Here is a 17907-nt window from a genome sequence, read left to right as displayed (position 1 = left end):
GTACATCTATATATTGTAGGTATATACGTACATTATTTATAGAAACATACATGCTTTATACATGTATATCTATATACTGTTATTGTATGTCCTATCATACATCTGATAATTGGAAGTCATATTGCATTCGTATGCTTTGTGTACTTGTAAACAAGATTAAGTCTAATTATCATTATTTGTAATCATATATTTCGATTATTTAAAATCATAATTACATGTAATCATATTTTTTGATTATTCACAATCATGAATATCTGTAATCGTTTTAAGTGTGATTGTAATTAATCATGATCATAGGTAATCATCAGAGATTACTTGTAATCTTAATTACCTGTAATTGCGATTACAAGTTATCGATTACATAGTAGTAACTATCTGTAATTAATTACAGTTGTAATCGAGTACTGTAAAGAACGTCCAACTCTGGCTTGAAAAATGGAATGAAATGCAATGTCCATTTTCTTGCACGTGTATTCTAATTTATGTCCATTTTTGTAGAGATCTATGTTTATTTTAGTAAACACTCCTTTCGAGGTAAATCCGTTTTTTATAAACAAGCTTTTTGAGCTATGTCAATTTCTGAAAACACGCATTTCGGGTCACATGCATTTTTTGTAAACACGCTTTTCGAGCTATGTCCAGTTTCGCATTTTGAGTTTTGTCCGTTTTTGAAAACACGCATTTTGAGCTTTGTCCATTTTTGTAAGCACCCATTTTAAGCTATGTCAATTTTTTTAAGCGTGCATCTTGAGCTATGTCCAGATTTTAATGCTCACCGACAAACTACTTCTTCTTAAGTTGAAATTAAAAGTATTGAAAAAACAAATAAATGAATAAATAATAAAAGTGCTGCATATAAGCCCTTGTAAGCAAAGAAACATAAATATTTTGTCATGTTTAAAAAAGGTTTCTTTTCACAAGACAATATTCATTGTTGGCACAATTAATTTAATTTCCTGTTACAATAAGAGCACAAAACACCAATATTCATACATTGATCACATATTATCGATAAACAGGTTCTTGGTGAGCCAACAGGCATTTATTGTTAAATAAGTAATTAATTATAAAAGAACAAGCTGATGGAAAATTCCGCTACAATTTCTTCGATTAGAGAAACTTGCATTTCGGGTAATTTACAGTATCTAATATGGAAAATTAGGCAAGTAATATAGTTTTAATTACGGAATAAAGATATGTCAGAAAGACATATTTGAATTTTAATAAATGTTTTTTGTTGGATGTAAAAAAATTTACACTCACCATATCAAACTCACAAGACAGTAATGACATACATTAAATCACGTAATTTTGAGTTACATACACAATAAGCACCACAAATGTAATATATAAATATGAACTATGCCATTAAGTCAAAATGTAATATTTTCCGTTAGAGGGCATAAATCAATAATGTAATCAGATATAGAATATTTGAATGTTAATTAGTGCAACTTTAGATTTAAGGAAATGAATTTTTGAGTTGCATCGAGGTCATTTTTTGCTAGTTGTTCCTTGATTTTGAAACGTTGTTTTGTAAGAAAAATATTTTCATCTTGATATTATAACAGCCAATATCAATGTTTCGCGGAAGATGTTGAAAGGAATTTTATAAGCAATGACTTGAAAAATCATAAACTTTATATCAGAATTATGGTACTGGTATTACGACGTAAGCAAAGAAAAAAAAACGCATCCTTCTGACATTGGCTGTCTGTTCTTGCACTAAGGGAGAACAACACAGAAAAAAGAAAGATCTTTTTAATGAATTTTGAAACGATAAACTATATATACATATATACACGAAAATTAGTTTTTATATAATATTGTGTTTATAGTTTATTCTTTGAACACTCAAAACTTACTGTGCTCATAAGTTTAAAAAAAGTCATTCAAATTACATTCCGTTTTGATTTTTTTTAAACTACGTGAATATGGTTTGCACAGAATGTAAGAGTTTTAAAGTTTTAATAAATAATTTTATTTTCACAAAATGGCCATGTTTGAAAAAAAAAATCATCCAAAAATGACATAAAATAATTTACATTTTCGTGGTATATTCAATACCATTCATCCCAAATAAAAAAATCCTTGCATCCAACGAAAGCTATATTTATTGTGAACATGATGTCAAAATTTAAAGTAAATTGGTTGATATTTGCACTGTTTAGAGATACAGCAAGTAAAGGAAACAGAGTTTTGAGTGAATTACGTTCAAAGTTTTATGATTAGAAATCCATATAAATATATGGAATTTTACAACAAATTATAATGCATCATACCAGATCCATAAGATTTTCTTCTTCATCATTTTCAGCAGTTTCAAGTGTTAGGTTTACCCCTTTTTCTTGTCGATTTTCCCTCCTCTGACACATCATATGTTTTCAGAGTAGGTGTCGAAATTTTGCAGTTATCTTTATTTTGCGCAAATTCTTTGGCTGCTAGGCCTACATGTATTTATAATTGTTCCAAAACTGTCAATAAACTTTTGCCACCTTTATTTGAAATATTACAGCTAAATTAGTTGCAACTATTCATATTGAAAGTACCATTAATTCATTTTTCTTGCATAATTTAAACAAATTATTTCAATTAAATAGTTAAAATGATAGTATTTTACTAAAACTTTTTGATAGGAGTGTTCAAACATTACACCAAATTCACTTGTTCATGTGCCCCGCAGTGGACTTATCGTTAAGACACGGTTCCCAGCAGATTACCGAAGTCAAGCATCACTGGTTGCAGTCGTATGCGGGTAAGTGACCACTTGGATCAGTCTGCACAGGGACCGAGGGTGTGCGGTATTGGTCCTAGTTAAACTGTTCTACCTTAAAGTTCCCGACTGCGCATGCAGGTCGTCGGGTTACCGAAGCGGGGCTGCCATCTCCTCTGAAGAGGATCAAAATTGAAATGTCATGTGTTTGGATCATCCTCAGGGATATTTCCCAAACCGTCGCCAATAGCCCATTGAGTAACTCTAGTGCAACGCAAATGAACAACAACAACACTTGGTCATGTATGTCATAGCGCTTTCTGCGTCGCTTGTTCTATAAGTATATATTGTTGCAACTTTCAAATTTTTACGAAGTTCAATTTATTACCTTGGTATAATAATCTTAAAACGATAAACAATAAAAAAATGCCAAAAAATTTCCTCCGTTTTTCTCAAATTTGACTGTGTTGTTCCCCATCAAGATCCAGTTATAAGAGTGAAAATGCTCTATCAGATAAATTAAAGAACATAAATCGGCATCAAATGTTAATTTTTATGTGAAAATTTATTCTGGTAAGTTAACCAAGTAAATAAGCTTAACATTGGCCTTTACGAAAACACATTCTCTGATAGAAACAAGTAAGATCAAATTTTGATTGTAATAAATAAAAGTTTTTCAGCTCGTATTTGGAATTAAACTAAAAAGAATATCATTTAATGAAATTAGGAGATTCCTTTTGGGTATTTTTATATCTCACTTTGAAGAGCATCTGTCGCTTTACTGTCGATGAAAGATGTGCAGAGTTCTTTTGGTGATGATGGACTGACGGAATGAACTTCTTCTGATATCGTGGTCAACTCAGTACTGATAAACTTTTGAGTTATGATGACCGGTCCAGCTTTCATTGGTGAAGTAGAAGAGGGTGGCAATAGAGCAGTAGTTGAAACATCATCAGTAATCGAACTTGTAACCTGTGGTTTGCGTGGTTGTGGAGCTGCCGCTTCCAGATCACGAGGCTGTAAAAGCAGTTATTTTAATTATTTCATAAAATAAAAGAAATATATGAGCAAATATTGATTAATTTCAACGAAGTGAGGTCCCAAGGGATTGGTTTTCGATTTGATATTGATTTCTTATCCTTCGAACTATAGAAAAGACATTTTAACTATAACAACGAACTATAGAAAAGACATTTTATTTGATTACCAAGAAGATTCAAGTACAAATTCTCTTCAAAACACATTGTTGGCAATGATGAGAGATGCACGAAAAAAAAATTCTTGCAAAAATTACCGTTCTGTATGGTAGAGAAATTTCTGGTAAAAAAGACCCTCTTAATTCCGGTTAATAAATCCGAAATATACGTTAATTAAATCATAAATTTACTAATGTCTCTGCTTATATGGTAACGGTTTGCCGAAAATTATAGTTCTTATTACCACACATTTAACTAAAAGTACAGAACTGAAAAGTAAATTTAACAGAAGAAATGGTTTGTATGTGCTTTAAGGCATCATAAATTTTTATTACATACTATAAAACAATATTTTAGTTAATTTTACGAAATTCATAACTAAAAGCATTTGGGGGAAAATTACATGGATTTTCTGTGTTCCCATAGGGCAGTGTTTCCTAAAGTATGGTACTCGTACCCCCAGGGGTACGGGAACAGTTAATTGGTGGTACGCGTTCTTAAGCGAAATATCTTGCAACAAACGAAAATTTCAAAATTTTTTATTTAAAAGCAAAGCTATCCATGAAAACTTACGATTACGTATTTTTCTGCCGGCTATTTTTCGCGGAGTTAACAGTTAGTAATTAGTGGCGTCAACAGCCAGTTGTGATTTTTTACTTTTGTGCATTTTTTTTTATCACAACAATAACAATATCATCCTTCTCACTGATGCAAATAAACTTATTAACAAAAATTTGTACCAAAAAAAACAACATATTTTTAAAAAATACATTCATTTTTTATTAGTGGTACACAACGATACGAAGCATTTAGAAAGGGTACACAAAAGTCATAAGTTTGGAAAACACTGCCTTAGGGTCATAAACGCGGCAAATTTTGCCATATTCTGGTTGTTTTGATCTTTTCTCCGTAAGGCCACGAATAGACTGGATGTTTTTATTCTCCAAGAAGCTTCTAAATCCTAGAAGCTACCAAGAAGCTTTTACATCCTTAAATAATGAAATCTATCGCAGTAAACAGTTAATCATAGAATTAATTGAGGTGCTAATTCTCTCAGATTTCGAATTAGCTTGTGTATGTCCTATAGATATATGAATGAGTTTAACTCCTAAAATCAAATACCTCAACGGTAAATTGAGCTCCAAATCTTTTAGTCTACAACTTGGTCAACCAAACACAGAAATATATGGAAATAGGTAATCAGTTACAGCATAAGTAGTGATTTAGTGTTAGAGGATCAGTAGCAATAGAGGTCGTAACAAGTGATGAGTAGAAAATGGATCAATAACGGTTAGAATATATTGATTATTTGTTGAAGGTCGTAAAATGTCCATAGATATCAACTCTCCAGGAGGAATTGAAATAAGAGTTGGTTGTAGAGGGTGTGAAGGCAAGTATGATTTTCACCATTAATGCATATATGACAAGAATACTCGAAACTAACAGTATCTGTAAAGATACTCCTCCAGAAGTATCTCTGTCGAAGAAAATCATAAGTCTTAATTGTATTTATAAAATGATCATGAACTTTAAGTAAGTAAGTAGTTTAGATTTCAAAAAGACAGGTATAAATATTATCCTATTTCGATTGTACCCATCCTTATAACAATAAAGTCTATTTCGAGGATCTATATAAAAATTTTGATACCTTTTACTGATTTTTTCAGGATTAAATAATCAATTATTTTTGAAAGGGCTTGATCATTTACCTGTAGTTCCAGAAAGGTATTATTGTTTTCAAGGAATCTATAGACAGTGAATTATGGCATATTAGAAAAGTTTCTGGGCTTGAGAACTAGTATTTGTATGAGAGGGTAATATTTCATTCTTTAAGCTAACAAGTTCTGGGTTTGTTTTTAACATAAAGGCAGGTGGGTTTTTTTTACCGTCCAGACCGAAAATCTTCTGAAATATTTTGTTTTTCCAGCAATGTGAACAAATTTAATTGAGTATTCACTGAAAATCATTAACCAAAGAGTAGTTACATCAGTTGATCTAACTGTATGTTTATATTTAGTTATAGGTTTGGTATTAGTCAACTCTGCAAATTTATGATTGTGCAAATAATGTTTAAATGCTAAACACTTTTATACAAGGCTAAAAGTTCTAACTTAAGAGCTTGGTATCATTTTTCTGATGACTTTAAGCTTTCACTAAAGTAAGAAATAGGCAATAAATTTTTATCAAATTTTTGGAATACAATAGCAGAAATCCCATGGATTGAAGCGTCAGTATTAAGGCAAAAATATTTATCCTAATGAGGAAAGCGTCCAAGAGAATGATTAAAGAAAATTGTTCTTAGTTTTTTGAAAAAATTTGGAGGAGTTTCAGTCCTATCAAATGTTGGTTTTGAAGTGGTTAAATTTATTAACGGTTGAATAAAGGTTGCGTAACAAGGAATTAGATGGCGGTAGTAGCCACAAACACCTACAAATTATTGAAGTTGTTTATATTTTGAAATAGGAAAATAAGTTATTTAACAAGATTTGATTTAATTTGGGTCATATCTAGGGCTTCAATATGGAAACCTAAAGAGGTCTATACTACTCTTGTTGAAATTAAAGTTTTTTTCGGGAGAAAGGGTAATATTGTATTGAGCTAAAACGCAAGAAGCTTAGTCAATTTTTCAATTGTTTCTTCAAAGCTATTTGCTTCAATGACTAAATCACTTTAACTGGAAAATATTCCTGAGATGTGAAGTTTAGTTCATCTAAGAGAGAATTCATGAAAGGTTGAAATGCTGTTTTAAATCCGAAGACTAGTCTTCTAGTTTTAAATGAGACAAAAGGAGTGGTAAATGCAATTATAAGCTATAGATCTCTAAGTAGGCTATTTGATTTGCTAATCCACCCTAAGTAAGTCCTGTGAGCTGAAATATTTAAAGTTACATAGGTTATAGATTGTAGAAAACTTCAGAGGTGGGTAGGCCGAACATTTAATAGCTTTATTGAATAATCTAAGGTCCAATGCAGACCTATGTTTTGGCTTACCATCGGCATTGGTATCCTTTTCTTAAACTAAAACAAGAGGACATGATTATTCACTATTAGATTTTCAGTTATATTAGCTGCTTTCATTTCATTTAACGGTCTTTTAACTTAACTTTCTAATGACTTGGGTATTAGGAAAGGAAATGTTATGACTTAAGGATACATTAGGTATAATTTAATCTCTATGGCCTTAAGTACTTAATATTTAAGAAATTTGCATAATTTCTCAATAATATTAAGTGAATAATATTTTGTTCTGAAGTTTCAAGTTGATATAGAGGAAAATATTCAGGCTTAAGTTTGTTTTTAAGCTTATTTAAAATTTCCTGACAAGCTTGAATTAAATTCACCAGTTCAGAAACTTCTACCTTAGTTGAATCTTTATTTTGAACCCAAGAAGGGTGAAACAATTTACCAACAGTCTGACTTTTGTTTAGACGCACATTTGAGTCAGAAAATTTTTCCATAAAAATATAAAAATTGAATTTGGTAGAGTGTTTACTAAACAACGAAGTTTCAATCTTTTTTTAAACTGATAAAGAGATGGGAATGTTTGAATGAAATCGTTATTAAATTCTGGTTCATAAACCTAATATGTATTATCTTTGATAGGATTTAGTATGTGGCGTAGGGGATTTTATTGTCGACCATGTCAACCTTCATCTATCAAAAGGTATCTCTTGACGGAATCAAGTTAGCATATCTTATACATTAGGGAATTGGTATTTAATATTTTTAGTGGTAGTTACGCAACGTTACTCCCCTTCGAATTTATCTTTCATAGAATTCGATGAGCAAATACCATTAGTTGATTAATGCTGTTTATTTATTTTTATATAATTTTTGCTCAATAAATTTTTTCTTCATTTTTTGCTCATAGCATTTTGCTCATATTTTTTTTCTTCTATTTTTTACAGCATTTCGCTCATTATTTTTCCCTTCATATTGTTTATTGAACGGAAGACTTCATTTTCATCATTGGATGTTTTTTCTTTGAGCAGTATAGTTTTAAGCAAATCAACTGTTTAATGTGGACCATCCATCATTGTTGGCAAGTTCATATCACGTCCGGGTCACCATTGAAGGGGATTTTATTATCGACCATGTCAACCTTCATCTATCAAAAGGTACCTCCTGAGCGAATCAAGTTAACATGTCTTATATGCAAGTGATTGGTATTTAATATTTATAGTGGTAGTTTCGCCACAAGTACGTGTACTTGAACATATACAAATATACTTGATAAGACATTCTTTATAAAAATGATTACATTTTAAACAAAAAGCACATTATTTTTGTCTATTATTATTGGTAAGTTCATATCTGTAACTGTTATTACTTTTGCATCGATTATCATATTTATTATTATTGTGAAAATGCATGCGAGTTTGAAAATTCTTATGATGTTGATGCTTAAAAAATCCGGAATCGGAGTAAAATTTTTTCTTCAATGAACTTTTGTTCTTTAAAGAAGACAATTCTTCTTTCAACGTTTTTATCTCAAGGGAAAGCTCTAACCTATCTGTTGATTGTTTATCAGATTTCAAAATGCCAGTTGAAATTTCAACTTCTTGAAAGAGTTTGACCTTTTTAACAGCTTCATCATAATTAGCAATTTGAGTTTCAAGTTTCTTAGACAAGTTAGTTTTAGACAATGCTGGTTTAACAAGTTTCTATCATTGAAAGCATTATTGCCTACAATATTAGGATAAGCTTACTTCATTTAATTTCCCAATTTATGTGACAAATTTTAAAAAAAAGTTTCTGTTGGCAAAAGTTTTAAACTGTTCAAATTTTCTAAAAAAACTTCGCCCCTTTCCCTTTGAAAAAATTCTCTGAAATCAAAAACAGCAAAATAAAATCAAATTCAATAATAGAAGAAATCAATAATCAGATAAAAAAATAACCAGAAAAATCCTTATTCATGCTAAAGTAAAGAAAAAAAAATTCTTAAATGAATAAAATAATGTCTCACATGTAGATTGAATTGAAATATTTTCACGTCAAATTATCTTATCATTATCACCCCGTATGATCATTTACACTCCTTAAGTCCTACGCAGCGACAAAAAGTGAAGAAAAAGAATATTTTCTTTAAATGCATCGTCAATCACAATCTAAAACACATTGAAGAAGACCGTTCCTAAATCGACACGCATTTCCCAAATAAAATATCTCTTCGAAAAATCACAACATAAGAGGTGGGAAGAGAAAATATCCACTTCCTGTTTTGCATAAATCACTTAATCGATTCAAAACACAAACTGTAATCCGCACTCTAGTTTCTTTCCATCGTATAAATTGTCGATCATTTTATGGTGAGGTAAAACGGATTCCATTTAATTCGTACAATATTTTCACAAAACAGTAAATCGAAGAAGATTCATCGTAAGTTGATTTCTCTATGAGCATTGAACAAGTTCAGGATAAATCTCCATTAATGTATAAAATTAGCGAAGCATTTTCGCTTTCAATTAAAGCAAAACTACTGTTTAAGCACCAGTATATCGTATTAGACTTCGCGATTTTAAGACGAAGACGGGATTTAGCAATAACTACAATATAATATATATATATAAAGTAAATTCCAAATNTCTATCATTATATATATATATATTATTAAGTTTTTATAAAGTATATAACGATTATAAAATATGAAGAACGGTTCTCGCAGTCAATCATGGCGGACACGAGAATTAAAAATATCAAAAACCGCTTGAAATTAAAACGAAACTCAGTGGCGCGACAGTAGGGCCAAGGCCTACGTGCCCATCTCAGTTTTCTTGACCTTGGGCTATGGGGTGCAGGAGCAGATGTGCCGGTCAGGTGGTCAACTGAATGCTGAACCCTCAGTGTTTAGTTCCCAAGCATGCTTGGTACTCATTTATCGAACTGCTGAAGGGATGAAAGGATGAGTCAACCTTGCCCGGCCCGAGGATCGAACCCAGGACCAGTTGCACGGGAGCGCGAAGCTCTACCACTCAGCTACCGGCGAAAGGTGATTATTATAAATGCCTTTTACTCTCAGCTACCGGCTGAAAGTAAAAGGCATTTATAATAATCATCTTTCAATATCGTGTCCCTTAATGTTTAACCTCACTGACCTTTACAGAAAAGTTTGCTATAAGGTGATTCTAGATTTCAGTTGAATTTCTAAATAATAAATAGTGATCGGTAAATGATTCAGATGCAACGGAATATTGCGAGATTACTCACCTGTGCAGCATTGTTCCTTCCCAATCCAAGTTTGTATTCTTGGTACTGAGACAGAACACAAAGAAGAGCATATACCTAATAATAAAAATAAATAAATAAGATTGTCCGTTAAATATTTCAAGAGATAACGTAGTACAACCAGCAATTTTTCATAAGAATGGAAGGTGAATTACTTAATTTCGTCAAAAAGTATTTAAATCTACACTGAGGTAATGATTTTTGGAAAATTTGCAATAAAATATGGATTTATAATAAGTGATAAAAGTAGAAAAGTAGAAGGTGAATTAGTTAATTACGTAAAAAAATATTTAAATCTACACTGAGGTAATGATTTTGAGAAAATATTCAATAAAATATGGATTTATAATAATTGATAAAAGTAGAAGGTGAATTATTTAATTACGCCAAAAATACTTAAATATACACTGAGGTAATGATTTTGGGAAAATTTGCAATAAAATGATTCAAAATAAGTGATAAAGGTAGAAAAGTAGAAGGTGAATTATTTAATTACGTCAAAAAATATTTAAATCTACGTTGAGGTAATGATATTGGGAAAATTTGCAATAAAATATGGATTTATGATAAGAGATAAAAGTAAAGCATTCCCACAACAGCTAGTTGCTGACCAAGGGGTCATGGAGGTTAGCTTCCACAATTTCGTGATGAGGACAATGTGTTCAGAGTTGTGCATCTTTTCCCAGACAAGGTAAATTGTGCATCTTTAGCTCCCAGACAATCTAACCCATTGAACCGAACTTGGATTAATACTTCTTCCTCATACTAATAAAAAGTTAATATTTTCTGTAAAGTAAATGGTTCTTTTTAATAACAAATTGCATTATTAATTTTTCTTTACATTTTACATACTTTTAAATGTATCTTCGATACAAAAAATTCTAATTTTTATTTCATTATTTGGTAAAATCATATTTATTTAATATTATTGGCTTTTATGATTAAGCAATTAAAAGTAGTTTATACGGAAACTAATATTTTACAATCCCTAATAAAATTGGGAAAGCATTCAAAATAAAAATAAGGAGAATATCTTCAGGTACTCTAAAAAAGATTGCTGTATAATGTGAACGTCAGCTGGACATTTTTCGCCAAAAAGGTAACCCTTCTACAAGTTTTTCTTTGAACAATTTTTCGCAGCCTGAACAATGGTCTAGCTATCTCTACCCTAATGTATTCTTCAAAGTTTGGAACAGTTTAAAAACAGAAAAAAACTATACTTCGGCTTAATAAGATCTTGATTTATGTATTCGAAAACTAATATTTTACAATCCATTACAAAATTAGGAAAGCATTCAAAATAAAAATAGAGAGAATATCTTCAGGTCCTCTAAAAAATATTGCTGTATAATGTGTACACCAGCTAGACATTTTTCGCCAAAATAGTAACTCTTCCACAAGTTTATCTTAGAACAATTTTTCAGAGCCTGAACAATAGATTAGCTATCTCTTCTCTAATATGTCCAAGTTTAGAACAGTTTTTCTTAAAAAAATAAAAAACTATACTTCGGCTTGATAGGGTTGATCTTGATAAGGTTAATACAACTATATGTTCAAGTCTATAATTATTTGGCATTTTTAAGAAAAATACAGTTCAGCTTATATAAAGTAATATAAGCTCTATTTGAGTATTGCGTTTTTTGAAATTATCCTATCGCGTATTTAAATCTATTCCCGAAGAGGTTAATATCTTTTTTTGAAAAGAAAATGGTAATTTAATTCTTGAGAGAAATAAAATTTGCTTGGTATGAATACAAAATGCCTTATTGATATTCTGTCAGTTTTGAGCTTTTAAAATAAATGTTTAAAGTCAAAGTAAAAAAATACCATGGTCTTTGTATTCAGATCATAGTTATTTAAAAGAAGAATTTTAAAGCACGTTATGTGTATAAAATTTTATAATTTGTTTTTATTTCTGGTTATAAAGAAAATGGTGAGAAATTTGAAAATAAAAAGCAAAATATTACCAATTATTATTAAGAAACCAATTTTTATATTAATTTATGTAAAGGGTACTTTTGAAAATGCTTATGAAAGTGACAGAACTGATAAAATCTGAAAAAAATTGTATTTTGTCTATGGAGAAGAAAAATTGGTTAAATTACCGTACTTTATAGTAATGATTTAAATAACTACAATTCTGTACAAAAATGTAAAAAAAAATACGGTATTTGAACCATTCATTTGATTATTTTTCCCCTCATATGGTAACCGTTAATCGGAAATTCCGAGTTTTATAATTATAATTCTTTTTACCATAAATTTAGTAAAATATACATAACTAAATAAATGTTTTTTATGCCATACAAGGGTTTAATGATAAAATTTTATCACAGATAATAAAACCATATTTAATTCTTAACTTTGCCAAAATCATTACCAAAGCACTTCGGTACAAAAGTACCAAGCTTCATAGAGCTAGAAACACGGAAGATTTTTTTAGATTCTGGTAGTTTCTATCATAATTTTTTTTCTCAGTGTAGTTAGGCATAATAACAATTTTTTCAAGTAGCCCTTAAATGGATTATTAAATCTAAATCAATAAATGAACATATAGTAGGAGATACAGTAACTACGAAAATTATTTTTTACCTATCTGCAGATTTTTTTGCTCAAATATTTCACCTAAATATTTCACCTGGATAACATTATTTGATTTATTTATAGCAAGGAACAGTAAAATAAGGGACAGCCCTGAGAAATTGTGGAAAAGAAATATTCTTCACATTTAGTAAAAAATTACAGTGAAAATTAACTTTTACAAAGAGGCATCTATTTTACAGAAGTAAAACGGAATGTTTTATGAATATAGTTATATATATTTTATTTGACAACCAGCATAAAAATATTTCACAAAAATGGAAAGTACTGACGGAACATTACTATGCTGTCGTTTTGATTTACATTTTCCCTTTAGCGGTGTTATGTTTTGGAATTATGTATATACTTCATTTCATATATTCTATATATAAAGATTTTTTTCACTCTTCACTATGAGTTATTAATAACAGGATTTTAACGGCATTTTCAAATTTTATGGCAGTTACGCCGCTGGACTCACGTTCGTAAGAATGGGAGCTCAAATCCAGCCGGCCGAACACTCCCCGCGTGGTAAATGGTGACTGGTGCACGTTAAATCTGTCGGGTCGCGAAGTCCTCCACTTTCCCATAACAAATTATACTTCTGGGGGTACTGAGATTGATCGTTCTCTGGTTCAGGTCAAAACTACGCTCTGTGGATGAATGAATGGATGTATGAATAGGTCCGCTCTATAAAAGGGTGTGAAGCATAGGTATGGCAGAAGTAGAATACTTGGCCATAGATACTTGGCCACTGGAAAACAAGAACAATCATTCCCCTCCTCTGCCTTAATGACCGACAACAACAGCATGGCAGTTACGCTATTTAGAGAAGCAGCTTAATTTTTAGAAAATTATTCCAGCTTTAATTATTACTTCTTTATTAAAGATAACGTACAGAATGGACACAAAGCATTTCGATAATATGAAATAAATACTTACATTTTTTCAGAAGCATATGTATTTTGATTAAAGGCTTCGATATCAACTAAAATGTATTAATATTATGAAGACATACCTTTTATTGCTAAACGCTGTCGAAGTCTTTTAGATTTCAATGAAAACTAAATACTTACTAAATATAAAATTAAAGTAAAAATTTCAGTATTTTTATCAGTATAACGAAAAGAAAAAATATTGATTTTGCAAAAAGCATAAAAATAAAATCTTACGTTGACAGCACAAATTAGAACATCAGTGACGAAAACAACTGCAAGAAAAGGTTCTGTGATCTGAAAACAAAATGTTTGTCATTGATACAAATTAGTAATTTCAAATAATAGTATTGATGTTCATAATTAATGAGTATAATAAAATACTTACAGCGTCTCGAATGAGATAAAAAGAAACCATCACATCTATCAATGTTGTCATAGCTACTGCAACTGTCCAAGGCAATAGAAGAAACCTATTGTTCTAATTAGAGATGTATTTCATTAAAATCTATTCAATCATTGCTTAGACAATATATATATATATATATATATTGATATATATATAACGTCGTTGCCGAGTGGAAGGATTAAAACAGGTCTTAGGCCGGGAAGGTCCGGGATAGAAGCAGTCATGAAAATACGTAAAAGAGAGCACGAAAAGTTGCGCTCCTTGGTTATATGTTAGGGAAAACCTTGCAAAGTAAAATTCGTAAAATGTCTTAATTTAGGGAAAGAGGAAAATCTTAGTAGTTGTTATTGGTTTAAGAAATAGATCGAGCGTTTCCCACACAGAGCAAAGGGAAAAATGTCCTGCTTTTAATTAAATTCATACTTGAGCCAAAAATAGATTTAAGAACAGGATGTGGCTTTTAAAAGTGTGAAAAAATATTTCGATTAGAATAGTTAATTAGGATGAAGTTTTGTAACAAAGAAACTAACATAACAAAATCAATAAAAATTCAAGAAATTGTTTTATGAGAATTGTAAAAAAAAATTAACACAAAGGATGCATGAAAAAGTTTGAATTAGTCCAAGAAGATATTTTGAAAACCGCAACATCAGAGATGAAACTTGATAGGAAAAAAATTTTGTTTCTTCGATTCCAAAACACATTATGAAAATCACAACATCAAATGAAAGTTGTTTTTGTTTCTTTTTTAAGAGGAATCATAAATTAACACCGAGAGTGAAGGAGAAATTGAAACTTATTTTTCTTTGAGTTCTGAGTAGGAGGGAGGGAATGTCGAACATCGAATGTTGAAAATTATTTTATTATTTGAGGATTCCAACTGGGTAGCATAAATTTTTTTTTCCAAATTATACATAGTTAAAAAATGCTTTTATTTTGAGTTTTTAGGGTAATCAAAATGTGCTTAAATTTGTTAAAATTATTGCATCATATCTTAAAAAGGATTTATTTCATATATGTGAAGTTTTTTAGTTCGTTTTTAAACATTATGATATGTTATAGGGATCCAAAATATTTTTTTGCCCGGGGGCCCTGCATTGCTATTAAGACGGTCCTGGGTGCGGCTCCCTTTTTCGACTCTTGAGGACGAGATCGACTCTATCAATATCTTTACACGAAGGCGTGTCCTATATTTCCCTCGTAGTTATTAATTGTAATAATTCAATCAATGTTCTATGGTAAGAATGATTTGTCATTGCGTTGAATTTTGTCCAAACGCATACAAATAGATGTCTCTCTGGCATTGCCTATTATTTCGTTACCTAAGAGATTTATTTATTTTAAATTTTTGAAGAAAATAAGTCATATATTTTTGAATGATAATATTCTGCTGGAAAGGAAAAAATCTATCACAGTTAATTTGGCGAATTTCTTTTCTTATTNGATAGATAGATAGATAGATATATAGATAGATAGATAGATAGATAGATAGATAGATAGATTATTTATTTTTAATAAAATACATTAAAAATAGAAATATAATACATGGTATGGTGGCAAAGGATTAACTTTATAAAATAACTATTATAGACAACAAATAATTTATTGTATTAAATAGCTATTAACCATGGGGTAAACAATTAACATAAATAAATTATTCAGAATTATAATAAATAGTTTACTTGATTTAATGACTATTTAAGGAGATAAAAGCTTGATTTAATGAAAATCTATGATTTAAGTTAACAGATCTAAATGGAACTTAGTTATATTACAAACCCGATACATGAGCTGGTTTTCGTGTAACTGTAATGCGAAAACTATTTCAACGCATTCAAAACTTATACGGAGAATAAAGTTCTGGTAAAATTATCGCACTGAAGGGCTATAACATTTCTGGTAAGAAAATTATAATTCTGGTTAATAAAACCAAAATTTACGATGTTTAAATTATTCATTTGGTAATTTTTCTGTTTATATACTTACGGTTTTCTGAAGAGTCTGGTTTTCACAATTATAGTTCTGAATGGCACACATTTAGTAAAAATACAAAACTGACAAGTAAATGTGACCGAATTAATTGTTTTTATGCCATGCTCTAAAGTATCATGATAAAATTACCAAATTTTATCGTATTTTATAAAACCATATTTCATTGTTAATTTTGCCAAAATATTTACCAATTACTGTGCTATCTGATGCTCCGATACACTCAGAAAAGCGGTAAATTTACTATATTCTGGTAGTTTTGAGCGTACAATTTTTTTTCTCGGTGTGAATTATTCCCATAAATTTAATTAACAGGGAACAATTTATTACAATCCTAATTTATTATTACACTAAAAAAGACAATTCGATGAGATGTCGAATTTAATCATCCTGATTACATTTTCGTGAAAATTAATTAATCAGTTCTTAATTAATTTGTCAAATTTAAAAAAAATAAACTAACTAATCAGTTCTTAATTTCAAGTTCACATATATTTGAGACTACTTGATACAAAATATGATACGCATATATTTTATTACGTCGAAAATTTAATTTAAATTTAATTTTCACTTCTAACAAATTGATTAATGCTTATTTGATTTTTTTACAATGTCAAGGTAATCAAAATTTTTACTTTTGCAAGAAAGTCTTTTTAGCCTTCTCAATTAAGTAGGTTGCTAAAATCTATGAGAATCTAGTAAAAGAATCGTCAGTGTAGAGAACTACTCCATTCTTATCATATAAAAGAATTTTTAAATCCTACTTATAGTAAATACAAGTTTGAAAATAAATTATTAGGGTAGAAAATGCTAAAAAAGGGAGGAAATTTGAGAAATGAAAATACAAAAAAAATTTCTATCAAATTCGGCGCAATCACTTAAGATGCTTTAAAATAAGTAAACCTTTTTTTTTAAAAGTCTAACAGATCAGATTTAAAAGCAGTTTTTTTTACGTCATTTATTTACGTAACATTAAAAATTAATTTGAGTCGTTTACTAACGCTTATAAAAGCTTAGTGGAATTCTATAAATCTTGAAACTTTCATTGTGAATTAATGATGATAAAAAATTTAATTTTAATTAACATAAAATAGATGACATGCTTTCTTGTATGCTGGCACGATTTTTCATATTCACAGCTTGTCACAAATTTTTTTTTACAATTTTGAGCAGCAATTTATAGCAATTAAGCGTTTTTTATTTTAAGATAAAAATGCTTACTAGAATTGCTGCCAACTTCTTTATAGTATAAATAATTCTGGATCAAATTATGGTTACGGTATTATATTTTGCAATAAAAATGGATTTTATGGATGGTGCACCCTACTTTAAACCGTAATTTCTACTGGAATGAATGTTATTTTAATGGTTTAAATTAATTTTGAATAAACCTACAGTCCGTGGCCAATTTATTAGACGCACTATAAGATTCTATGTGAAATCTCAATTATCAAGTGATACTACACAGCTTTATTGTTTTTGCGCAACTGAAACCGGTTTGGACTTGTCAACGTTCGTGCATCAATTGATTAAATTGATGGTAAATTCGACGATCTATAATATAAATTCGACGATAGGCTAAATCAGACGATATATTGTATAAATTCGAATATTTGTAATATCAAGCATTATATTAGTATATTATAATAATTAGATCAAATTATTAGAGACAGCGTAGTTTTTTTTAATAATTACATGATTTGCACGAATTTATATGTAATACTTTTATATTTAAACATACAGTAGAGTCCCGATTATCCGAGTTAATGGGGACCGTAACAAACTCGGATAACTCAAAAACTCGGTTAAAGCGAAGAGTATAAAAACGGAAAGAAAAAGAGAAGGTATATATGTAATATAT

At 29.8% G+C, this 17907-nt stretch overlaps 1 protein-coding gene across 1 annotated transcript in view; it reads right to left on the bottom strand.

Annotated features, from left to right (window-relative positions):
* Positions 1-2310: 2310 nt before the first annotated feature.
* The window catches only part of LOC110283119 (uncharacterized), a 298424-nt gene continuing 282827 nt past the window's right edge, over positions 2311-17907 (bottom strand). Inside the window, exons 4-7 of the mRNA XM_071188214.1 lie at positions 14037-14129; positions 13886-13945; positions 10116-10190; positions 2311-3730 (exon numbers count right to left, since the gene is read on the bottom strand). Coding sequence (XP_071044315.1) covers positions 3461-3730; positions 10116-10190; positions 13886-13945; positions 14037-14129 — 498 coding nt within the window. The 3' untranslated portion in view covers positions 2311-3460. The remainder of the gene's footprint in view (positions 3731-10115; positions 10191-13885; positions 13946-14036; positions 14130-17907) is intronic.

The sequence above is a fragment of the Parasteatoda tepidariorum genome, chromosome X2 (genome assembly GCF_043381705.1).
Source record: "Parasteatoda tepidariorum isolate YZ-2023 chromosome X2, CAS_Ptep_4.0, whole genome shotgun sequence".
NCBI lineage: Eukaryota > Metazoa > Arthropoda > Arachnida > Araneae > Theridiidae > Parasteatoda > Parasteatoda tepidariorum.
The sequence above is the reverse complement of the archived record's forward strand: the minus strand, read 5'-3'. Positions and strand labels throughout refer to the sequence as shown.